This window comes from Gobio gobio (genome assembly GCF_949357685.1).
Source record: "Gobio gobio genome assembly, chromosome: 7".
NCBI lineage: Eukaryota > Metazoa > Chordata > Actinopteri > Cypriniformes > Gobionidae > Gobio > Gobio gobio.
The window spans coordinates 47,221,425-47,248,737 of NC_137103.1; the positions used below are offsets into that span (position 1 = coordinate 47,221,425).

The window sequence follows — 27,313 nt, forward strand, 5'->3', positions numbered from 1 at the left end:
GGGTCAACAAAATTAAATGAATAACATTTGTTAATTTAGGCAATGTAATTTCACATATATTGGCTAATATAAGAATGTTTGATTGCTTAATTGTTGTATTTGTTTATGAATTAGATTAATACAATACATTAAATAGCCTAAGTAAAATTCCATGTAATAAAATCTAGTCAAGTTACATCGTGTTTCATCAGTTCTCCAATACTACAAAAGTTATACTTTTTTTTGAGGTATTCGAGGTTTGGGGCATCAAACAGAAAATATGACGGTTAATACATGTGTTCTTCATCATTTCCTTTATCCAGTGTCTGGAGACCGTTCTAGCGCGTCAAGAAGTGTCCGCTGTCCGGCGCTCTCAGCGCGGTCACGCCCCTGCGGTGCGCCCGCTCTCACTTCAAAGGCTTCCCTTTACTCAGAGCGGCGTGACGTCATGAAACGCGAGGCGCGCTCGAGCAGATGAGATGAGGGAGCGCAACAGGAGAGCGCACATCGCGAGCTCACAACTACAATGACAACTTCCTGATGTATTAACAAAAAGTTTATTCGAACTCTTTGCACTTTTGTTTTAAGGCTCCTCTGTATTCTGTGTGTGGTGCTATGGCTGATGTCGAGATGATTTTATCACAACTCACTAGAGATTTGCTGAGGTGGAGATCTGTAGTTTGGACCCTGTGGTACCTGTTGAATCTGTGTGACTGCTACAACTTGGATGTGGAGCATCCTTTAGTTTTTAATGGACCCAATGGATCATTTTTCGGATACTCGGTTCTGCTCCACCAGCATGCTGAGGACACATGGTAAGTGATTTAAACATGCATGAGAAGTTTTAAGTCAGGGGTGAGTGAGCCAGTTTGAGAAATGAATATTTGTCCCTGATATTGATTTTCAGGTTCATTTTATACATTTATGAGGAATTTTGCTAGTATGTTTTTAATGTAATGTCAAATACTTAAGTTGAATCAAGTAAATAGTGAATAGTTATGGGAAATCACCTTTACAATCAACATTAAACTTTGGCTAGCATGTATTTAATACATTTGTCCAGTCATTGTCTACGACTGACACAGCATTTTTCAATCACTGTTTCATAAGTTGTTGAGAGTGGTTCTTCACATTGATAGTTTTTATTCAAAGTCATTCTGAAATGCTAACCAAGCTATTCCTTGTGGAATATTGTGAAATGTATCAAATGTTGCAAAATAACTGTATATCTCACTTGAGCATATCTGTGAAAGTTTCTTTTGTCCCGAGCCCTGGTTAATTTCTGACCCTGAATTCATGTTTGCAGAATTCTAATTCTGTGTGATTATTGTGCGCTCTGCTTTTATGACCAATTAATAATTCAGAGTTTATATGAAATATTTGCACTTACATTCGTTTGTCACACTGCAGGGAGATTTATAATGAATCATTTCTTCTAAAATCTTGATTACCAAGGGTCACAAAAGACACTTTATGCTTAAACTACCAAGCTACAAATGGTAGATTGTATTTATTGTCATATTTATTGTTAAGGCTGTTAGCTGGAGCGCCTGTGGCTGATTCCAGCTTTTATCCTCAAACCAAAAATCCTGGAGCCATCTACAACTGCAGTGTGCTGAACTCCCAATGTGAGCAGCTCCATGTTGGTAGGTCTTCCCTCTCTTACTGTCAAACGTTTTTGTCTTTTTCTGAACGGCAGAGGTTCTTTTTGAAGTTGATGTAGAGTCCAAAAGTTCACCAAAGCTTAACAATTTAATTTAAACCCGGAATAACGTTTTTTCAATTGAAGCACAAGATTCTCATTCTGAATCATGCTGGAAAACATGATTATCAGGTTTATAACAAAACCAGACATTCTGAAATTGAACTTTTCACTGATATTAGTATACTCATAATATAATTAAAACATGCACAATATAAGCACTTCCACTTGTGGTCTCAGACAATAAATAAATAATGTAATGACATTTTATAGTTGAATGTACTTCAAATACCAATCTTTTAAACATTTTACTTAGTGTAACAGTGCTCATGTGGGTTTCTTTGTCCTTCTGTTTGCCGTAGACTAACTCTAAACAGTTGAGCATTTCCAATTGACCACGTTATACCGTTTAGACTTCACACTTCTGAATTCGCTCTGACTGAACTCGTGTGCTTTCTAGACCCCTGGCTGTGAAAACGTCCTGTGAATGAATTTCCCATGCGGGGTCAGCCAGACTGTGGAGAGTTTCCTCCTGTCAGGAAGAGGATGCTTATACTCCCTGCCCGAAACAAGGGATGGGGGATAGTCTTCTTTGTAGGTCAAGCTACGGGATATATATAGCACGCAAATAAAATGTCATTAAACAAATTATTTCCAAGCCGTGCTGGGCTGGAGTGCAACCAAGTTTCATAACTGCGTGCAGTTGATGTGCCTGAAAAGGTTTCATTATTAGTGGCATTTGCTAAGGCGAGTATCACTATTTTTATTGCTCATACTTGAAGTATGAACAACCCTTAGCCATAAAATGTAGCTTTTTTACATGAATCGGTTTATTGATGAGCCGTGTGCTATTACTTTTCTAAGCTTATGAGTTTCCCCTGACAAATGATAAAATGGCTAAATATATAAAAATATATATAGACTTGCACTGAGAGCCATATTTAGGGACAAGATTTGGCTCATTTCACTTGTGCCAGTATGCAACCACCTAGCAACCACAGGCTGAAACACTCAAAATATCAACCACATGCAATACCCTGGAAACCATCTACAAGACCACATTGTGAAGTTTTGTGTGCAACCCACATTTTCCTCAAATGTCAACCACTCACATTTTCCTGAAAAAGATTCCAAGATCTAGTTGCTAAATAGGATTGATTCTGATTGGCTATCAATGTTTTTATCGTTCATCAGTTTGAAAAAAATTGTGATTCCAGTAATATTGTTCCTCTGTGCCGTTATTGTTACTGTTGTGGTATGGACTCTGCTATTCCTTTACATATAGAATCTTTTTTATATAGAATTATTTTATATATAGAATCTTCTTTCACATATAGAATGATTTTTAGAGCTATAGCTTTATCGTTACCGTCCTTGGTGTGAATGGGCCTCAATGGTAGAATTAACACTTTAATATGGTTTGTAATAACAAGAGTTCAAAAGGGCATAGCTGATGCTTTATCTCCTACTCACTTGACGCCATGTCTCAGAAAAGCACCGTTTTTGAACTTTTACATTACAACATGATACTTTCAGAGATACTTTCGCCTTGTGTTTTACATCTCACCACAAGCTTCTCATCCTGTGTTGCTCAGTAAGTGAGCCAGAGGTGTGAGCTGTGCATTTTGTCTGCATGTCTAACATTTTGCACCATTTCCTCAAAGTAAACGGTTAAGACTCTTGATTGATGGTGTATTCATTTGTGCACATTTCACTGAATGATTTCAGGAGATGTAAAGGGCTGTGGAAGACACTGTTTGGCAGAGAATGATAACCAGTGGCTGGGTGTAAGCCTGTCCCGGCAGCACTCAAAAGGCCATGTTTTGGTATGTCTTTTAGTCTGTCAAAGCATACATTCTTAATTGAGCTACCTTTTGAGTAAATGCATAACTATGATTATTCATTTTTGCTTCTAAGGTTCAGAGAGAAGGTGGAAAATGTTCATTTAAAAAAAAAAAAACTAAATTATTAGGGATGCACAATATATCGCCAACCATATCGGTATCAGCCGATATATGTTCATTTTTAATGTTATCGTTATCGGCCAGATTAGAAAATTTGGCCGATATATTAAAGCAGATAAATAATGGATTATTCCCTTTCGCTGAGACACTTCAGATGCGCACTGTTTGCACTTGAATTGCAAATTGATTGGTATCACTTAAAAGAAGGAACAGTTAAGTGCAACATGTGCTGCACATATAGGCGACATAAAAGTATGTTTTTGTAATCAGGCTCTCAAAAACAATATAAAAATGTGGCTTTATATTTATCTGTCAATATATATTGGTTATCGGTTTTCGGTCTCGGCCAAAATTGTCATATCGGTGCATCCCTATAAATTATGATTGTTTTGGAGCGAACAATACAATTATTGGTGGGCCACATGGAACATGTATGATGAGTAACTCTATGCTGGTTTAAATTCTAGGCATGTGGACATCGGTGGAAGAATATCTTCTACTCTAGTAAAGACAATCAGAACAAGCTGCCGCATGGTATTTGCTTCAGATTCAGCCCAGACTTGAAACACGTCAGCCGTATTATCCCCTGCTATAAAGGTATTGTATTGTGGTTCACAGGTTCAAACCCAGCATAATTACTTTATAGCACCATTTTGTCAAGTGTGCACCAATTTTCTGAAGGGTTTCTTTCTCTCTTTAGACCATCAAAGGAAGTTTGGTGACGGCTATGGATCATGCCAAGCAGGAATATCAAACTTATTCACAGAGGTATTCAGAGCTTCTATGGAATTTTGATCGAGCTGTGATTGAATTCAGTTGATTTGGTAATGATGTGTTGTGTTTGTAGGACCTGATGGTCATGGGAGCTCCTGGAACCTCATACTGGACAGGATCCGTTATTGTCGTCAACACCACAAGCAACATATCAGCTGCTTATGTGGATGATGACAGTGCAGTTCTCTATGGAAGTTATTTAGGTGAGTTCACAAGCTGCTAATGTTATTTGATTTTTTGCAAATCTTAGTAGGCAACATTATGAGGCATCATACATACAAAGGACTGTAGGCAACTTAATTGTGCTGCCTCCTGTATCTTTCACGGAGAAGGTCATCCCAGAACGCATTGCAACAAGCTCACATTGGTCATTTATAATGGCTAGGGAGGTTCCTTAAAGGGGTCATGAACTGGCTTTTTACATTTTTTTATACTGTTGTCTGAGGTCAACTTATGACGTTCGTGTGGTTTTTACATTCAAAAACATCATAATGAATAAGTAATAGGCTATTTTCTGCCTTGGTTTTGAGGCTCTCTGAAAAAAGCTTGGTTTTGATGGGCGTGCCGCACTGAAGCCTTGGAAGTAAATGCCCACGGCTAGGATTGGATAAGATTTGCATATTTAACCCCTATGAGTCTGAGCTGTTTTGGGGCCCTTCAGAAGTTTTGACATGCTCTGACATTTGTGCATTTTTCAGTTGCTTATAAACACATTAATGGCAAAAGTGTAATTACACTGTTTTCAGCACAAACTGGGCTACCATAATATGTGAGCAACATGTATGTACATGCTTGTATTTTTGAGAGAATAATGTTTATGCATAATTTTTGAAACAACTAAAAAAATTGTTTTAAAATGAAGGCGTCAAAACACACAATAGATATGTGTTCACAAGCCCTTTGATTATTGGGTGTTTTTGTTTAGAGTTTTTGCTCTGATGTGAGAATCATTGAGCCTACTCATTCACATAAAACAATAGATTAATTTACATTTTGTAAAACACTTTTTCTTTACTCAGGCCTTATGCGAGTAGGCGTGAACGTTCCATGAATAATAATGTGATCGCTCCTGAGAAACAAAGACCTGCATAATAATGAGCTGCATTATAAATGAGCTTTAGGTAGGCCTACTAGATTTTAGGTTTACTAGATACGTACAGTAACAGTAAAAAAAAAAGAAAGTTTTTTTGGGGAAAATCTAAATGTTTTTTACTTAAAGTTTTTACTTAAAGCAAGCTAAATTATCTGCCAAAAAAGAAACAAGATTTCAATCAGAAATGTTTTTGAAAGAAGAGCTAAAAAAAACCCAGTAATATTGTGACACTTGGTAATGATGAATGTTATAAGTAAAATATTTGGGATTTAAAACAACATAATGCAACGCAATTATGATTTCAAATAGTATCTGGTGACTTTAGGTTGATTGGGACACTTTTTCCCAGTCATTTCAATGGCAAATATTTTCTGAATCATTTGTAAACGATCAAATACACAAAATACTCAAATATAATTTCGAGCTTCAGTCAGAAACACGTGAAATGCATGAGCCAGCGCTAAGGCTATTGTCTGCTATATTGGTATCAAATATACTAAAATATGTATTATACCAGTCTGTTATATTATATAAAATATATTAAAAACATTGATTAAAATTAAGATACAATTTATACAAAATGAAATTCAGTTTAAAGAAAGCAATTAACTTTCTAAAAAAACAACAACAACAACAACAACATAGGGTATAATATTTAAACATCAATATGAAGCAAAATTCGTTTTAAAAACTTTGATTAATATTAAGATACAATTTATACAAAACTAAATTCAGTTTAAAGAAAGCAATTAACTTTCTAAAAAAAAACAACAACATAGGGTATAATATTTAAACATCAATATGAAGCAAAATTTGTTTTAAAAACATTTATTAAAATTAAGATACAATTTATACAAAACGAAATTCACTGTAAAAAGGCAATTAATAATATCATTTCCATCTAAAGTTCATTTATGAGAGCGTGCAATGCAGCGCTAAGGCTATTGTCTGTTATATTGACTATAAAATAAGAAGCAACTATATTAAAAACATTGATTAAAATTAAGATACAATTTATACAAAACGAAAACAGGCCAAATAAATCTTATCTAAACAGTCTTGTGTCATGTTGCATCAGGATTTATAATTAAACAATCTTTTTGCGTTTAATATTCACAGATGCTAACTGAGCCTTTTAAACTTAGCCTACCTTACAGAATCAGCTTTCCGTGAGGAGAATTATTCCAGGATTATTACTCAAAGCGATGTATCTGAACCATAACTGCACTAGTTGTGTTGCATGAGTCGATGTGTGTGTGTGGGCGTCGACGCATGGATTGCCTGTTTTTGAATCTGAATGAGCGCGCGGTCTGTGGGCGTGGCCACATTAGCGGGTAATGAGGCAGTAATGAGTTGACTGATGTCTCCCACTTTTCACACAGATTACATAAACACAGAATATTTGTTTTCGTTTTGGTTTACATGATTTAAAACCTGCCATTTCAACGTTTCTTTAGACATTTGTCTCATGTTTCTGGGTCAAGTTCTCACTAAGCTAGAGGTCATTTTCTGAAGAGAATCAGATTAGACATCATTGAGAGAGAGAGGCTGAAGATTGCGAATCATGTTTGTTTCCCTTACTTTGCAAAAAGCACAACAATTTGTTTTTATTGTGACTGTACACAAAAAAAGAAACTTAACAGAATATAATGGTGTATAACACTTGCATGAATGATAAAAAACGACAGAGTTATTTGAGTCTCTTTGATAAGAAAACAAGAGAGCCAATCGCGCCGGCGCGACCGCCGACTCGAGGGGGTTAATGACCTTCAGCTCCCCCGTCAGTACATGTGGGAATTGTTTTGAAAGCGTCTGGGCTCACAAGACGCTTTCAAAATATCTTTATCTAACAAACACAATGATTCCTCTCTCATCCACCCGCAATTGATTGGAATATTATTTTTGTATTAATTGGCCAGGCCGATCAGTGAATTTAACCGCAAATTTTACACACACGCACACGTATGCGCACAAGAAAGGAATGTTATTTCACTATTTACGATCGTCACCGTCGGCAGGCCGGTGATACGTTTTGGTAGTCTGTCTGAAAAGCCCGTCTGATGTTGGCCTTTGCGAGCACTGGCGTTACAAGCCCGAGTCTGATCACGAATGAACCAATAACACCTTCTCCAGCCTGTGACAGCGTGCTAAGTTATGTAATCAATAGATATCAACCGATCTGTAACAATACAATACTAACACATATAAAAAAACATGTTTTACTCACATAATGCCTGGCTCACACTACAGGAGTTTTAGGCCGATTTATGGCCGATTTTCCCCTCCCGAGATTCTGAGAAATAATCTTGCCCACGACCTCGATCGGTTCCGATGTTCGGCGCAGATTATCTGGTAATGTGAGACGTTCACAGATAAAATCTTGCCCCTCCCGATCTGCTCTCACACAAATCGGGCTCGCCCCGATCATATCAAACATGTTTGATATTTATCGGGATGAGCAAGATTGTAATAACGTCAGTACTGTCACAATAACCAATAGGAAACAAGTCTACGCGCGCGCTGTGTGTGTCTATGTGTGCGCGTGCTCTGTGTGTGAGAGAGAGAAAGCTGCAAACCATTGTTTCTTATAAGTAGACACATTTCATAATACATAGCCTACTATACTAGCACCAATTGTATTTTCATATTACAGCACAAATCTACACTGTAAAAGGTGACACTGTCGCTTTTGAACTAGGCAGGCAATATTATAACGGTAAACATTCTAGCACACTATAGCCCTATTCGCACGGGATTAGTAGGCTATTATCTGGGGACATCTGGTGATTTGTATTAATTGCAGAGAATGTCTGTGATCTTAATCCCGTCCGAATCGGCCATGTCTGTAATATGTAAAGTAAATATTCCCCCGCAAATGACCTACCATATTTCGCCAAACACCAAGGCCCTGTGATAATATTAGTCCCGTGCGAATCGGCATCTCTGTGATTTGGCCGGGTTTAGGCGGATCGTATATCATTTTTGCAAGGTTTTTGTTTCCTGTGTGCATTTTTATCTTTATCTTTAACGAAGAATGGCACTAGGCTGCATAAAATGCGCACCGTTATGAATTCCCGTGCGGCCGCGCGGATTATACTTTCACTTTAGAATGAGCATCAATTTGGGAGTAAATTGCTTGAATGGTGTGTTTAATATTCTTAATGAAAAACACAAAAACAGAAAATGACAATGACAAACTCGCTTAAATGGGCGCTTTTACATTTAGGTTTGAAACTGAATCTTCCGCCGTATATATTATATTGCTCAGTTCAGTTTTTAATTGTAGCGTCTGTTCTCTAACTTAACTAAATTATTATTTTTATTACTATAAAACAATCAAAATGATATTGATACGACTGTTTATAATTTCATACAGCTATATCTATAATGAAAAAAACATTAAGTCTTGACATCATATCCGGGAGATAAGTCAGTAAATTCGAGTAAAATCACAGGCTTTGCTTATCCCGTGCGAATTCGCCACAAGTAATTTCTAAATCACACGAGGTCCCCAGATAATACTAATCCTGTGCGAATACTAGGGCTTATGATAGTAATATAAGGTAAATTTGACCTCCATTTCTCGCTGAAGAACTGACAGTCCATGTGTGGCGAGGTGGACGAGCGAGAGACATGGGAGGAGCGAGCGAGATCGGTGTGCGTGATTGAGAATGAACGTCACCTGCGAGGCACACCGGTCTCGAGTCCTCTCATGAGGGAGCACGGAGACATAAAAGGACGAGCGACTCAAATAAAGGACGAGAGAGGACCAGGCCTGGACTTTATGTTGTATTTTATTTGAGTCGCTCGTCCTTTTATGTCTCCGTGCTCCCTCATGAGAGGACTCGAGACCGGTGTGCCTCGCAGGTGACGTTCATTCTCAATCACACACACCGATCTCGCTCGCTCCTCCCATGTCTCTCGCTCGTCCACCTCGCCACACCATGTTGATCCCGTCTCCCCAACCATTTTCTCATCCACACTCGTTTATTCTTACGCTTTTGTTTTTTTTTTCACAACAAGCGATCATTATTGATAGAGCAAGTTTTCGGTTTACAGTATCCATTTTCCCCGATTCCGATCTGCTGCGTAGATCACGTGACGCGCTTCCTCTGGCACGATAATCTTAATAACATTTTGTAGTGTGTGATGCTTCACGAATTTCAAATCTTGTAGTGTGAGCATGTTTAAGATCTGAGAGAAGAAAATCTGCAAAGATTCTCCTGAAGTGTGTGCTGCAACCAGATTTTACAATCGGATAGGATTTTAAAACTCCTGTAGTGTGAGCCAGGCATAAGTGTGTGTTGCACCGTTCCTGTCGGATCCAATATAGAATGATCGGCATTGTGTTTTAATCTCAATATGTCTGCAAATCCAGTCTCGACCTGTATCTTGTTTACAATCGATTCCGCGGTGAAATGAAGCGAACAAACACGCAATGTCTTACGCACGTGAGCTGGAACCGGCATGTTTATGGTTCTGTAGCGTGACCCGTTTAGCTCCACGAGTCGGTGGGCGGGCTTGAGGCGGCGCTTCTGCATCCTATTTCGTCAGTGCTCGACATATTCTGAGATCTCTTGTTTTCTGGGCCTGGTGTCAATAAAAGCTTTTATTTGACTAACAAGGACGTTTTCAGCTCTGAAACTTACAGGATATTCTTATATCACAATTAATTTCTCAGTTCAATTCTGCTTTCAAAACCTAGTAAGTTGGCTTGCTGTGCACTGCCTACATAGGCAGCTGCTTTATATATAATGATTTATGTATACAATTGCTAAGAAATAAGTGTAATAAGTTATTTTTTGGGGGTTAAGGGATACAGTTATCTAATTTTGATAAAATGTTTAAAATGAAAGATAAACATCCTCCTATGATCATCAGTGTCTTAAGACTTGTAGCAGGAAACTGTTAGGGGGCATGACAATTTTCTGCGTGAACAGGAAACAGACACTGTTGCACAATCCAAAAACATCAAATTGTTGCTAAATATAATATGGTAACTAGGCTAATGTGTCACTGTGTATCTCTTGGCAACCTGTCCATGCTTTGTAAACAAACTTACATTTCAGCAATGCCTCATTTTAGTCATTATTTTTGCTTTTCAGCATTACAGAAAATCATGATGTTAAAGGGTTAGTTCACCCAAAAATGAAAATTCTGTCATTAATTACTTACCCTCATGTCGTTCGACACCCATAAGACCTCCGTTCATCTTCGGAACAGAAATGAAGATATTTTAGTTGAAATCTGATGGCTCTGAAAGGCCTCCATTGGCACAATGGCACTTTACACTCTCAAGACCCTTAAAAGGTACTAAAGACGTCGTTACAAAGTCCATCTCACTACAGTGGTTCTAAAATAACTTTATGAATCGGCGAGAATAGTTTTTGTTCGCAAAAAAACCCTTAATAACGACTTACATAGCGATGACGATTTCAAAACAAGGCATCATGAAGCTTCGAAGAGTTATGAATCAGTGAGCCGAATCATGATTCGGATCGCGTGTCAAACCGCCAAACTGCTGAAATTTGGCGATTCAAACTGCTGATTCGACTCGCTGATTCATAACGCTTCGAAGCTTCATGATGCCTTGTTTTGAAATCATCATCACTATGTAAGTCGTTATTTAGGGTTTTTTTGCGCAGTAATTTGTAGTAGTTTGCATCACTTGATATTACTGTTATCGCTGAATATTTTTATAGTAAAAAAGTTGTCAAATATTAAATGTTTAGCTACTTACATCTTACAGCGCACTCTTTCACTGCTACAACAAAAGTGTCGCGTTGGAATTAGCACTAACAGTAAGCCTCGCCTTCTTTGATTTGATTGGCCATCTCACTCATTCTGACAGTGACGAGCACCGTTAGACCGCTGAGGCAGACCAACCTAAAAATGTAACATTTTACTTTTATCATCCTAGCAACAAACAGAGCGGTGTGTAATGGAATACAGCAGAACACCATCATGAATATCAAATATTGGGGGGGACAATTTGGCCATTTCTAATTATTCGGGGGGACTTGTCCCCCTCAATGTCTATGGTGGTTACGGCCCTGACAATACCTTATAGTCGCACTTAGTACAGGGTTACTGCTGTCATGGAAAAAAACATGGTATCAGTGAATTTAAATTTCCAAGCCTGAAAAGAAATGACTATAGTGAATATAAGTTTGATATATTTATACTTCATCTGCTAGAAAATGCTTTTTGTGAATGCAATATGATGTTTTAAAAATCCGTATCCAGGGATCACAAGCATTGTAATATCTAAATGATGTGTTTTTATTCAAGCCACAAATATGATTTTTTTGGATCAAGATATTACCATTTTATTTATTTTCACAGTTTTTACAGTGTTTGTGCAGACTCTGAATGGCCAGGTTGGATATTTTACCACCATGTATGGTTTTCTTCTCATCAGGTTATGCTGTTGGTGCCGGACACTTTCTAGATCCTCAAAGTACTGAGATAGTGGGTGGTGCTCCCCAGCATGAACAGACTGGTAAAGTAAGGGTTAAGACCACCACCATCACCATCATCTGATTATTAGCACAGACCCATTGTTTTGGAGTAGTTTAGTGTTGCAGTTCTCCAGTTTAGTTAGACTGACCGTGCAAGGAAAGCCCTGAAACAATTTTGACATGCATGCTCTTGTACACTTTGTAGCTTAATAACAATATTCTGAATTCCCCATACTGAATATCAACAATTCCAGGTGGTTGTGTATAAAATGGTTTTAGATATGAGACCCTCCTGACATCTGCTCTGTGTGGCAGTTGTGAACGGTAAATCGGTTAAACTAAACTCTTCTTCCATCTGTGCGTGAGAGGAAGTAGGTTTTTATTTTCAGATGTGATGAGTTTGCAGTGTTTATGAGTTGTATGCGTAGCGGTCTGGTGTCTAATGATTTTACCAAAGATACTGAGACTGGAAAAGGAGTTATCAGGGAGCTACCATGTATATTTGTGATAAAACTATACAAAATAGATTATACAAATCCATTGTTAGGCTGCTGTTATAGTTCCCATTTCCCATACTCCCATGTTTTTTTTTACCCCAGGCCTACATATTCAGGATTGAGGGCAACACTTTGAAAATTGTTCACGTAACCAAGGGCAAGAAGGTAAGAAATTTCAAGAATTTTAAGTGTTCCAAGGGGATGTTCCTGCTGAATTATCACAATGGTGATGTTTGTTCCTGTTCACAGCTCGGCTCTTATTATGGAGCTAGTGTATGTGCTGTCGACCTGAACGCAGACGGACTGTCCGATCTGTTGGTGGGGGCTCCTATGTTCAGCTCAGTGAGGGAGGAGGGACGTGTGCATGTCTACATAAACCAGGGAGAGGTGAGGCTGCGATGCGTAAATATATTTAAATTAGCCAAAAATGAAGGGCAGTACAGCAAATACTACAAAAAATATTTTCGTCCTCAGTATTTTTGTCTTATATTTCAGTACAAATATTTACAAATTTTTAAATCAAGATACATTTACATGAAAAGCTAAATTAAGTCTTGTTTCCTGAAAAAAGGATCACAACTATAAGTGACTTTATGCTTAATAGAAAAAATATCTGCCAGTGGGGTAGGAAAAATAAACTTAATTCAAAGGGAAAAAAGTTTATAATATATATACTTTTTTTTTTTCTAACTTTATATTGGCAGATGTTTATTTTGAGTGTAAATTCACTTAATTTTGATTTATATGTAATTTTGCTTCTCAAGTAATTGTATCTTGATTTTAAGAATGTTTAGATATTTGTACTGGAATAAAAAAAAAAGACCGAAAGTACTGAGGAAGAAATGTTTTCAGTATAGAATTTAGTTTAGCCATTTTAATTAGAAAATGTGCCTAAATGAAAATAATAATTGTAATAGTCTTAAATATCGGCTTAATTTTTAAAAAGCGTTATGAAATTCTAATTTCCCCACCCCCCTCTTTTTCTTTCTTTTTATTCTTTGGACTAAAATATGACTGGGATGTGTTTTTTTCCCTCAGGTTTTATGAGATTCACCCATATATTCTTAATTATATTTGTCATTTAAGGATTTCAACAGTCTGTGAGCTCCATTGTAATGCATGTGAGAAAAGTATGAAGGTAAATTGATGCCATAAAGAATCGCAAGCGCAGGGTAAGATTTGTGAAAGTGTACACAAGATTGCAAGCGTAAATTAAATTTGCATGCGCAAGATAAGTTTTGTAAAGGTGTACATTGCCTTTCAAGTGTAAGAAAAAAATATTTGCTGCATTTTACTGTTATTCGTAAGTGTAATTTATGTATTGTGAAACTGCAGCCTCATAATAACGCAAAATAAATATGATCTGTATTCTTCTGACATCCATTTTTCCGTGCTAAGACTTTTGACATGTTTCTTTCGCTAAGATACCGAAAAAATCATTGCACGACCGTGAACATCGATTTGCAAGCGAAAACATCAGAGTCAGGAACTGCAAAACATATTGACCGTGTAAAACCAACCTTTGTGTAAAAAAAATAAAGTGTTGCAAATGTCTAAATGACTTGTTGTGTACGTAGCAGTGATGCGCGGGTCAATGTATAAACAACCCGCACCCGACCGACGTTTTCAACTAACCCGCCCGCAACTCGGACCGCAAAAAAAAAAGAAGAAAATATTGTACCCGACCCGCTTCCTGACCCGCATTTTTTAAAAGTAGTAAATGCTCATCGTAGCTCATTGGGCCATTGAGAAAATGTTTCAGGCCCTGACGTGGTGTGCTCAGAGGTGCAGCAGCGAGAGCAGGAAGTTCTTGCGGCGGCCCATCATTTTCCATTTCAGCTCCAGATGCATATTATTGATGAACGCGATGTTTATGTTTCGACCCGGCTTGAAGAATTCATCAGCCCACATTTGGAAAACATTTGGAAAAGTGTGAAAGCCCTTAGGAGCGCAAACTGTTATTTTTCTGAATGCTGTATGATATAGCCTAGTCAAGTGTTATGTAATACAGGCTTGATTTATTCATTTATTTCGTTTAATTTTCTTAACAATTAAGATGCTGCATGTGTTTATCCAGTCTAATCGAAGTGTGCGTCTCTCCCCCGACTTTCCCAACAAAAATCCCGCCCCCTCTCAGAAAATACATAAAACTGACTTTAAATGCGTTTAAAAGTAGCCTATTAAAATGGTACAATGGCATTGCTCAGTTCAACGTTTTGGGAAATCGGGCATTTTGTCCCGCGTCAGCATTTATTCAAAAGTTAATAACGCTCAACATTCAAAAGGTAAATAAGGATTTATTGACGATCCGACCGACCGTGACCCGAATATCATTAAAAATATTTTTGGATGACTCGTAACCGCGGGTAACCGCGGGTGGCCGCGGGCACCCGCTCATTTTGGATCAACCCGCGCATCACTGGTACGTAGGGAAAAAAAGTTCCCGAAAGAAACCGATTTGTACAGTTCCGTCTTTCTTTTAGCTGTGCATAAAGTTTTGGCACGATTCTCTCACTGGCTGAGTTTTGCAAGCGTGAGGAGGAAGGCGGGTCCACCTTCTTCTGTAGCCAATCAAATGAGCTGCTCGCTGACTCTCGATTTACCCTTATCTGATTGGTTCAATAAACACCCAGATGCCAGAACACATCTTTATCTTCATTTGGCTCAGCATTCTGAGCTAGTGTGTTAAGAAAGAAATATATTCAGTGTATCCTTATCATCATCATCATGCCATGATATTAGTTTGTTATCCTGATGCTGCTAAAAGTATAGTATCTGCACTACTGCATGCATAATTTCACCTGTTTACTGATCAGGGGCGATTCCAGAATTATTATTATTATTATTATTATTATTATTATTATTAGTAGTAGTAGTAGTAGTAGTAGTAGTAGTAGTGTTAGTATTAAATTATTATTTTTCCTTTAACATGTATTTTAAGGGCATCTCTAAATTTTGCACCATTTATCATCTGTAATACAATCGTTTAACCTCTAGATGGCTGTATATCCCCATAAACATAAACATGGCTGTGTATTCCCTGTTTACTGGGTTAGTTTTCATTTAGTTCATATATATAGATATAGATATAGATAGATAGTATGAAAGACTACTCTTTGTCAAAGTTTAGTTTTTATATTGATTTGAAGTATCAGTTTTGTATTAGCCTACAGTCAAATCTGGACACAGAGAAAGCATTTTGTTATTCATACTAGCTACATATAATAGCTTGATCAGTCACACTATAGTAATCAGAATCACTAGTGCGACCAGGACGATATTTCAAAATATATAAATGAGTGTTAAAGGGGCTATATGCGTTTTTCTGAAATTTAAACTCACGACTGACACCTGTGGCCAAAAAATAGAACTGCTCTTATTTTCTGCTCGCTCTCGCAGCGGTGGTGACGTCACATCCGCAGACAGCGCGGGAAAAACCTACCCGCCAGAAAATAGGAAAAATAGGATACAGGCTTATAGGTGCACCCACTGTGAGCGGACAAGGTGTCAGTATGCTCATCAGGAGATGTTTGAGTCATAAATGGTAAAATAAAAAGTTCAGGATGAACACATATAGTCAGCCTTGAACGGTGCACAGCTTATTAAGCAACTGTGCTTTATTTATTTGTTTATTTATTTATTAACATGTATGTGTGCATTAAAAGTACAATTTCGGCAGCGAGAACGATTCTTAGCCAAATGAAGATAAAGATGTGTTCTGGCGTCTGGGTGTTTATTGAACCAATCAGATAGTCAGTAAATCGAGAGTCAGCAAGCAGCTCATTTGATTGGCTGCAGAAGAAGGTGGACCCGCCTTCCTCCTCGTGCTTGCAAAACTCAAGCGAGTGAGAGAATCGTGCCAAAACTTTAAAGCTACACTGTGTGATATTTCCCCCATCTAGCGGTTAAAAGGTATATGACCATCCAGTGAATATTAGTTTCTCTTCCTCTCAATTCCGATTTGGTTTTAACTCCTACGGTGGCCGATTTAGTCCAAGATTAATATGGCTTCCAGTTCGACCTCGTCCACATTCGAAACGGTGCCATCGAGTGTTAAAATGTGAAAGGCGAAGCTTGAATTCAAGGGTATGTCCCTCTTTGGCTGATGTACTTTCAAGATGGAGGGGCAACATGGCGACCCGCATTCGAACCCATTACCCGTATGTATTTTCAATGGCATATTATAAACTTACGAGAATACTTTATTACTTGAAAGAAGTAAATATACATTAATGAGCACATATTTTTGAAAGAACTAAGTGTTTTTAGCTCCGAATAAACTAAAAAAGTTACACAGTGTAGATTTAAGCGCAGCTAAAAGAAAGATGGAACTGTACAAATCAGTTTCTTTCGGGAACTTTTTTTCCCTACGTACACAACGAGTCATTTAGACATTTGCAACAGTTTATTTTTTTTTACACAAAGGTTGGTTTTACACGGTCAATCTGTTTTGCAGTTCCTGACTCTGATGTTTTCGCTTGCAAATCGATGTTCACAGTCGTGTAATGATTTTGGCCGTATCTTAGTGAAAGAAACATGTCAAAAGTCTTAGCGCGGAAAAATGGATGTCAGAAGAATACAGATCATATTTATTTTAGGTTAACATGAAGCTGCAGTTTCACAATACATGAATTACACTTACGAATAACAGTAAAAGGCTGCAAATATTTTTTTCTTACACTTGAAAGGCAATTTACACCTTTACAAAACTTATCTTGCGCATGCAAATTTAATTTACGCTTGCAATCTTATGTACACTTTCACAAATCTTACCCTGCGCTTGCGATTCTTTAAGGCATCAATTTACCTTCATAGAAAAGGACACATCTACATATTTTGAGCTGTCTTATCTTAATTTGTTCTGTGTAAACGGCCAAGGGCATACCAATATAACAGGTTTCCTGTTTCCCGTAATGTCAAAAATTAACCCCCTATACACCAAAAAGCACCACGCTTTTAAGACATATGACTTCACATATGACTGCTTGACTGTGACCATTTGCTGCATTGTTTTTCCTCAATACTTAAGACCTCAAACAGTAGTTTGCAAGTAAAAAAATAATGCTTTGCACAAAAACGTTTCGGTCAACAGGCTTATTTCTGTAAATGAACAGTAAAACTGGTGTAGTGCAGTGGTTATCAAACCTGTCCTGGAGTACCACCAGCCCTGCACATTTTTGCCCTGTCCCAAATGGCACCCTAAACCTTCACGGTCTTCCTCTGAGTCCGCACTTTCACAACGTAATGCCGCTTTGACTGCCGGGAAGAAGTCTGCTGCATAACCCGCACCAGTGCCATTTGGGACATGGCCTATCACACCTGTTTCAACTCATGAGCTCATAAGTAGAGACTGCAAGACCTGAATTGGGTGTGTCAGATATAGAGAGACATACTTAGGCCCTGTCCCAAATGACACACTTTATGTGCACTTATTGGTCTTGTGGACTTACAATGGCCGCTGCGTGTGCGTGTCCGTTAAGTCCACGAGACCGCAGGGTGTCCCATTTGTCATTTTAGGTCTCAGAAAGGTGCTCGCGAGTGCCCCCTTTGAGGTCGATATGCTCCCTCGATGCACACTTCTGCCGAGCTCGCACTGGTGCGGGTTACGCAGCAGACTTTTTCCCGACAGTCAAAGCGGCGTTATGTCGTGAAAGTGCGGACTCCGAGGAAGACCGTGAGGGTTTAGGGTGCCATTTGGGACAGGGCCATAGATGAGGGATGAGGGAATATGCAGGGCTAGTGGTACTCCAGGACAGGTTTGAAAACCACTGGTGTAGTGGACAAAGATGAGAGACTTTATTTATGATGAATTACAATCTAAACAATAATATACTAATAAATTACAGAAAAATGTCAGATTTGACTAATTTCAGATTTTTGCACTGATAATTGTGAATTTGCTAATATCATGCTTCTTATAGATGTAGGGTGCACCAAGTCCAGGGTTAAGGCTAAAGATGCGCTTCCCCTTTAAAAACACATTTAAATTTAAAATAGTTTAAAGTTAAGTGTCACTTCACAACCTACACATCCCAGCATAAATGCTCCCAATAAAGTATTTGTTATTGAAGTGTCTACATTCACAAACCAATGTTAGTTTTAACACAAAAGCAAGCATGCATACTGTAAAGAACTCTCCCTTTAAAATCGCTAAAAAGCTGTCACTCATCTTAGTTTATCGCAATCTCACAAAGTTCAGTTTTAACCAGTGAAGCTGACTGAACAGTGAGTCTCTTATTTGCATAATGTGTACACTTTGTTTGTTACAATGAGAGGTTTTGGGAGCGTGCAGGACTCAGTCGACTCGCTGTTCGAAAGATTTTATTCAGTGCTAACTTAAACCCCTCTGATTGGCCATTGCGTTCAAGAAATCAACAGATATGTTTGTGATTGGCTCCATGGATAAATGCTTCAAAAACACATTGTAAATAGAAACCTTTGACGTTCTCCAGAGAGCAAATACAGATACACACTGGATCGTTTGCCAAATGTGTTTCACCAATATGCTATTATAATCCTAGACCAGCAGTAATGGGCAGATTTTCCCTCTAAAAGCAGCTAGTCTCAAGTCTGCGGCCAGTGGACTTTGATGATTCTCCTGAAAATATCCTTAGTATCATTGTGTCTCTTTCTCAGGCTAAATTGAAAGAGGCAGACTTTGAATTAGTCGGCAGCGACTCTTATGCAGCAAGATTTGGAGAAACCATCACAAATCTTGGTGATATTGACGATGATGGATATCCAGGTAAAGTCTATCTAATACATCAGTGTTTGAGTATGGAACCTTTATAAACAGTTTGTATGACTAGCCAATTGTCCTAAAAAAATATATATATTATGCTTTTCTGTATTTTAAAATTGGGTGTTTGTTTGTTCCTCAAGCAAGGTTTGATGGTAAACCAAATTTTTTTCACTTCCTCATTCTGTCTCATCTTCACATTGACATTCTCTGCCATCGATGAAACCACATCTTCACTTTGGCTTTGGCTTGAGTGGTTTCACGGCCAGATATCAGTTCAGATATCTCGGACTCAAATTTGGAGTTGAGTTTTGTAGTTATAATTTCAGCGCGGTGGGTGTGGTTTAGAAACGGAACATGGTTAGGAACATGGAGACGCATTTACCATAAAACATCTGCCAGTGCATTAGCATAAATGATTTATTTCCACAACAAATTATTATATAAATAATGTTTTCATGGTTAGAAACACTTAACAGCATTTGCTCTGTTTTAAAACCTCTTACCTACATAGGTAGCTGATATTCTGTAATATTCAAATAAACCTAAAAATAAATAGCACACAAAATATTGGGCATTTTTAATGACTTTTTATATAGACTTTACTACTTTTATATACTTGTCAGTTTTGGCATGATTTTTAAGTATATTTGTAATGATTATTCTCACATTGTGAATGGATGTTTTTACTGAGCCTGCGCTGCATTATGGGAATAAACTTTTCTTTGAAGGATATATGCAATGCTACATTAGAATTTAACCAAAAGAAATGTGCACTACCGCTCAAAACCTTATTACAAAAACGTACCCCAAACTTTTGAATGGTATATTTATTTTATAAGTTGCATATCTATCTCTATATCTGTGCATGCATATCTATACAATAACAGTCTTCGTTTCCATAGTGCCTGTATGATGCCTTCAAATGTTGCATAATTAGATGTCTCACTAGGTTTTAGAGCAAAGCTAATGCAATAATACCTGTGTTTCAGATGTGGCCATTGGAGCCCCTCAGGAGGACGATCTGCATGGTGCTATATATATCTACAATGGGAGGAGAAGTGGTATTGCACGCAGTTTCTCTCAAGTACGTTCTCATCTGCTGTTTATATTGATACTACAGGCAGGGAATAATGAAACGCAGACGGGAAAGGTCAGACCTGAGTATTTGTCCCCATCCTGTGCGAACTTCCCTATTGTTTTGAGTCTTTCTTGTTCTCTGTCTACACTGGAGTAATAAGAGGAAAGCGTCCAGTCTAATTGCTGTAATTTCCTGAAATCCCTCTCTCTCTCATATAGTTTCAAGAAGTGATCAGGACTTGACAAATCCAAATCTTGAGAGTCCAGTTATAAACAAATGTTTAGGAAGAAATTCATCTAATTATATTAGGCAAGAATGATTACATACAGGATGTGTTTAGTGATTAGCTTGTAACAATACTGTGGTTTTTCAGTTAGTGTAGAAAAGGACACATCTACATATTTTGAGTTCTGTGTAAAGGATGTAGTCTGGCTTTGATCGTGACCACCAAGGACATACCAATAGAACAAGTTTCCTTTTTCCCGTAATGTCAAAAATTAACCACCTTTACACCAAAAAGCCCCACGCTTTTGCGACTGCTGACTGTCACCAATTGCTGCATTGTTTTTCCTCAATACTTAAGACTTTAAACAGTAGTTTGCAAGTACAATAACGATAATAGCTTAGAGGAAAGCGTCCAGTCTAATTGCTGTAATTTCCTGAAATCCCTCTTTCTCATGTAGTTTCAAGAAGTGATCAGGACTTGACAAATCCAAATCATGAGAGTCCAGTTATAAATGAATGTTTAGGAAGAAGAAGAACTTCATCTAATTATATTAACTCCAGGCCAAAATGATTACATACAGGATGTTTTTAGTGATTAGCTTGTAACAATACTGTGGTTTTCCAGTTATTGTAGAGCACGGCACAAGCTGTGTCAAAGGTCGTGGGTTTGATTCCCATGTAACACAAACTGATCAAATAAATACCTTGAATGCACTGTCAATTTGTGTGTCTGAAAAGTGAAAAAGTAAGACGTAATATGAAGTCATCTGATAATCAGAAAATAAACTGACTGATCAATAAATGTAAATTAAAGGCATGTAAATGTGCGAACCACAATGCAAAGATATGTAAAAGACTGCTTACATCACTCATGTTACCATTCTTGGACCTTTATATTAGTTGGCCTTAACTACTATGTACTAACATTTAAATTAATCATTTGATACAATGCACTTATTGTGTACATACATGTTTTTACATTGTACTTACATTTTAAAAATTACCTGCATGTAATTACATCTGTAATTATTAATTCCTGTAATTACATGTATAATTACAATGTTGACACTTCACTTAGACCTAACCCTACCCTTAAACTTACCCATACCACCACACCTGTCCCTAACTTTACCCATAATCCACCTCAATATCAGAAAAAGTGTTTTGCAATACAATATGAACACAATGGGCCCTATTTTAACGATCTGAAACGCAAGTGTCAAAGCGCGAAGCGCAAGTAACTTTGTGGGCGGGTCTCGGCGCTGTTGCTATTTTCCCGGCGGGATAAATGGCTCTTGCGCCCGGCGCAAATCTAAAATGGGTTGGTCTGAAGTAGCTTCATTATTCATAGGTGTGGTTTGGGCGTGACGTGAATAAACCAATCCGAGCGTCATCCAACATTCCCTGTAAAAGCAGGTGCGCAAGTTCCATTATGGATTGCTATTATTATGGTGTATTTACCAGGCGCACGCCAGGAGCGGTTCACAGCCGAGGAGACTGATGTTCTTGTAAGAGCAGTGAAAGGCAGAGAAGTTGTGTTGTATGGGGATGGGAGAAACCCACCCAAAATAGCGTCGGTTAAACAGGCGTGGGAGGAAATAGCCACAATTGTTTCATCAGCTGGCATCCCCAGGACGTCGCACCAGTGTCGCAAGCGCTACAATGACATCAGAAGACGGGGAAAGTCCAAGCTTGCCAGCATCAATCGGGCACGCCGTGTAACGGGAGGTGGATCTGCCTCTACTCAGGACCTGACGCCAGCAGAGGACATCGCTGCGTCCACCCTCACCGATTTTTTTTCCTGGTTCTTGACGGACAAACCAATTTGTTAGATGTCCTTATATACATATATGTCTTGCCAGAAGTTGCCACTATTGGGCAAACAGGTCTCCTTAATTATTAGACTACAATTAGCCTGAATAATTTGTAAGCTAGATTTATGCCTATTTTTTCACATCTTCGTGGCACACCACAATGATTTCCGTCATCTCATGTGTTAATATTTTTTAGTGTAACAATTTATGATTTGCAAAAATAACTGTTGCATCTGTGTAGATTACATGAGCAAAGTGTATGCGCGTTGTGCACGCTATACATTATGGTCAAGCATGCGCCCTTAAAATAGCATAATGAACAATGAACAACGCGCAACGCGCCACTGACTTTAGACTAGGTTTTTTCTGGTCAGTGGCGCAATTGTTTAATGGAACAGCAAAATAGCACCAGGGATTGTTTGCGCCGGAACACGCCTCCTTTTTTGCGCTGAACCGCCCAGGTAGCACAAGTTCATTCACTAGTTTAGCGACGTGCTTCTGTGGAGGGAAAAGCGCGCTTTGCGCGGGTGCAAAATAGGAATGACACATGCGTCGGTGTACAAAGTCAATTGCGCTGGGTGCAAGATAGGGCCCAATAAGTACATTGTACTTATTTTTTGATGAAAGTACATAGTAGTTAAAGGGTTACTTCAGCGATTAGAATTAAGCTTTGTATCAGTAGAAACCCGGTAGTATATTCAAATTATCGTACTTCCCCTCTCATGTACCCCTGAGACGAGAGATTTATGCATTTTATCTCTGGAAAAAAATCCTCCATATTTGCGTCATCTGAGGATTTTTTTGCCAGAGGCTAGAGACTACAGCCAGTAGTAGGAGCTAGTTCCGCATGTTTTCAACCCACCCATAGGGGTGGGATCTCACGCACAGAATGTAAATGCGCACGGCCGGTTGGCTCGGGCATTCATAACGGAGCAGTGCGGAGCAAGGCGAGTGTTTCAACTTTTCAATGAATTCCTATGAAAGTTAAGCTTCCATAGGCAAGAACTGAAAACAACGATGGGGGCGGTGTCGTGGTGGGCAAGTGATAACCAATAGCCGTGGCTTTGGGAGTGGCCTCGTTGAGCAGCGAAGCAAGTAAATTCTTGGAGATCCGCATGAGACAAAAATACTTTTTCTGTCTTTTCTCAGTCTAGAAGGCACCAAATAAAAAAATAATTTAACATTTCTAACACATAAATGACCCAGTTTAAATCAGGGCTTAAAAACGGAAAAAAAATATCAATCGGTTCACTCCGAGCAGAATTGATATTATAGCGTTTCCGTTTTTGCGTTCCTCAATTAACATTACTGTTCCGAAAACGGTTTGATATGAAAAAATACCGGTTAATAACGTTATTTTAATTTAGCCTATACTTTAAACAAATATGTATAAATAGACTTATTTTCACTCAATAATAATATAACACATGGTAATTAAACTTGAATATTTATTTCATAACATTTTTAAAACCAGAAATACATGCATTAGAATGACAAAGCATAAACAGCGGACCTGTTTTAATGGAGCGTTAGACAATCTAAAGTGGCCTCTTATGCCTAATTATTTTCAGAAGAGTGATAACATTCTTTGTACATAACTTTTTTTCAACACGACTTGTTTTAAAAATTGCATGAATAAAGAATAAATAAACTGGATAACCATTGCTCTTTTAATGCACCGTCAACTGCTAATTTCAAAGCAAACACTGCACAACACGTCCTTGCATCACATAATCAAATTCAGTCAGCTAATAAAGCTTGATCATTTAATGCAATATACCATTTAATATGAAGCATCAACCGTCTATATTGAAAACATTGACCTGTCCTGTATTGGCAATCTGAAAGACTATTGGAACAATGTTTGATAGATGCTAGTAGCCTGCTTGGACAGGCTTAAACAAAATCCATAAACTAGCCTAAATCAGTCTATTTGAGCTTAAAGTCCGTACTACTTATTTAAACGTTCGAAAAGAATGTCCTCCAATACCTGCACTTTCATAGTAGATCTCAGCGGGGAAAGAATGTACTTGAGGCATGAAAATGCGCGCTCCACACTGACTTGCGTACCGGTAGATTCATAGATGACTGCTGCGCGGGCATTTCACTCACGCTTGATCCGTCAACGTCACATGCTGTACTACTCTATTCATTATTGGTCACTGCCAAATTAAAATATTAAAGAGAACGATAAAATAACGTTATTAACCGGTTAATAGTCATTTCAAATTAACGTTTCTGTTCAGAACGATTCAAATTGATTTTGATTTCGTTTTCGTTTTTGTTCCTCTTAAAATTTCGTTCGTTTCCGGTTTTCGTTTTCGTTCCTTGAACCAGTTCAGAGCCCTGGTTTAAATACACATTCATCTTCCCAGCGCTGAAGTACCCCTTTAAGGCCACCTAATATAAAGTGGGACCCCATTCTTCCATCAAGCCCCACTTTTATTTACAGTACGTCTTTACTAGTTTTGTGTAGCTGTCTGAATGTAGCTGTATGAGTCGCCAGATCAGTTTACCTTCATCCCATTTAAGTATTAACATGATCTCATGAAGTGAATGTAAAACTGGCCATAAATAGGTTCATTTGCATGTCTCTTGGAGTACAGTACAACTCCATTGGCATATATGATGTCAAATCCTGAATCAAAATATCTTCTGAATTGCGTCTTTGTGCTTTCTTCATTGCAGAGAATAACAGGCTCTTTGTTGGGTAACAACCTCAGGATGTTTGGCCAATCAGTGTCTGGAGGAGTTGATATTGATAGCAACAATTACCCAGGTAACGCTTTTAGCTCAACCACATGAATATGATATGATTCCCCTGTGAATAGGATGAATGGATGGCAACAGTTCAACCTACACTATACATTCAAAAGTCAGTAAGGTTTAAAAATTTTTTTATACTTTTATTCAGCAAGGATGCATTTAATTGTTCAAAATGTAATACAAGTTCATAGAAGAACCCTGAAACAGAAGAAATGTTTCTTGAGCAACAAATCAGCATATTAGAATGATTTCTGGAGGATCATGTGACACTGAAGACTGGAGTAATGATGCTAGAAATTCAGCTTTGCATCACATTAATGTTTTTTTAAAATTGTAATAATGTTTCATAATATTACTCCTTTTACTATAAATTAGGGGTGTCCCCGACTAATGATTTACACATTAGAATCAGAATTGTCGAATCTTTCTATAGTCGACCGATAGTCGAATCATCTATGTGTGTGTGAATGGGTTGGGACTGGGAGGGGCACGACAGTCAGCAGGAGGGTAAAACTATTTTTATTTTATTTTTCACACTCCACACAGCAACAACTTTTAATAAAGCGACCAAAACTGCCTGCCAACTGACAGACGAACTGACAATGGCTTTCTTATTTAGGGTTAAATAAAAGGTAATGTGGTGGATAAACATTCATAAAACGTTTTCTCATAACATTTTAAAGCCGCGATCGAAATACAGAACATCACACAAATATATAAACAAACATTTTGATAAATAAACCTAAACAAAATACCTGCCTAGAGAGGAAAAGAACACACTGACTGCAGACAGGATTTGCATTTCACATTTTGCGAAATTAAATTAAATCGGCAAAATTGCTGTGCCAGCATGCTTTCAGTGCAGCGCAACATCGAGACAACGAAAAACAATAAAAAGCATTAATTTAAAGAATTAAATTAGAACAGGATATACATTACTAATAATAAAAAAGGCTGTATATAACTTAATATAACCGTACAAAAGCTGTAGTTCTGTGTGAAATTAGACATTACGTACCCCCATATTGCCAAAATGGTATGATCCTCATTTCATAACACCCGCGAAGATTCGACTGTGAGGTCGGTGGTCGAATCAGGCTCCGCATATCGATGCATCGAATCTTCGACTATTCGGGGTCACCCCTACTATAAATGCAGCCTTGCTGAGCATAAGAAACTTTACAAAAAAATCTTTAAAATATCAACAAAAAAAAAAAAAATTTGAATGGTAATGTCTGGCGTTAGCTATTTTCACTTAGTCATTAGTGTGTAAAAGAGAATGGGGTCTCTGCCTTGACATATAGTTGTTCAGTTCTGTTCTCACGCTTATTTAATGTAAATGTAGTTCTCACTCCCTGAATTAGTAGGAGTGATTTCCGTTGTCAAATGTGGTTGACACTTCTTGTAAAGAGCCAAACTGCATGCACAAACGAAGAATGGCAAGCGGATCTACAGTAGCTGCTGTGTGTACACACATGGCCAAAATCTTAACACCTCATGTTTGCAGAATCAGCTAAGTTGTGGGTGGGTCAACTGTGATGTGCTTCTTGAAAATTGAGAGGAAAAAAAGCTGCCGCAATCCTATGATTTGCTGTTGTTATTTTTCTTTTGAAAGGTCATGATCAAGTCAGATGTGTCTGAACTTCTTGTTCTCAAACTCTTAGGCCTATTTCCTGTCTTGAAATAGTACACTTTTAGAAGGCAGAAAAATATGCAAAGTACCAGATTGCAAAGTTCTACATACTGTTTTGAATAAAAGTACGATGTATACTGTGCACAGTATGCAAATATTTTGGAGCACTTTATATTTTATACTTACAAAAACTGTGTAATAACTAGACACTATCCCTTAACCTACCCTTAACCTAACCTAACCTTAGCCCATGTAGTTGCCTTACATTACCCAGTACTTTCTTATGTAAGAACGCTGTATGTACATGTAATTGCATATACTGTAAAATAAACTGCAACCAAATTTTCTGTATGAGTGAAATACCATGATTATCTACTACATTTTCTGAAGCGTGCAGTATGCAGCTAGAGCACAGTGTGTGGAATACTGTATCCCACAATACAGTGGTCGATTTGCTGTTCCATTCCAGTTTGAACAAAAACTGCAACCTATTTCTGGACTTATTTGATTGAAGTGCCAAAAGTTAAGGCATCTTGTAACACAAAATTGGATTAAAAATGCAAAATAACCAAAAAATTGTATAAC

General features: G+C 37.9%; 1 protein-coding gene across 1 annotated transcript in view; it reads left to right on the forward strand.

Moving 5' to 3' along the window:
- Positions 1 to 436: 436 nt before the first annotated feature.
- The window catches only part of itga4 (integrin alpha 4), a 56,782-nt gene continuing 29,905 nt past the window's right edge, over positions 437 to 27,313 (forward strand). Inside the window, exons 1-12 of the mRNA XM_079821407.1 lie at positions 437 to 794; positions 1,513 to 1,625; positions 3,410 to 3,507; positions 4,113 to 4,242; positions 4,346 to 4,413; positions 4,493 to 4,622; positions 11,934 to 12,019; positions 12,573 to 12,635; positions 12,720 to 12,857; positions 19,107 to 19,215; positions 20,202 to 20,296; positions 25,018 to 25,108. Of these exons, the coding sequence (XP_079677533.1) occupies positions 595 to 794; positions 1,513 to 1,625; positions 3,410 to 3,507; positions 4,113 to 4,242; positions 4,346 to 4,413; positions 4,493 to 4,622; positions 11,934 to 12,019; positions 12,573 to 12,635; positions 12,720 to 12,857; positions 19,107 to 19,215; positions 20,202 to 20,296; positions 25,018 to 25,108 (1,321 nt within the window). The 5' untranslated portion in view covers positions 437 to 594. The remainder of the gene's footprint in view (positions 795 to 1,512; positions 1,626 to 3,409; positions 3,508 to 4,112; positions 4,243 to 4,345; positions 4,414 to 4,492; positions 4,623 to 11,933; positions 12,020 to 12,572; positions 12,636 to 12,719; positions 12,858 to 19,106; positions 19,216 to 20,201; positions 20,297 to 25,017; positions 25,109 to 27,313) is intronic.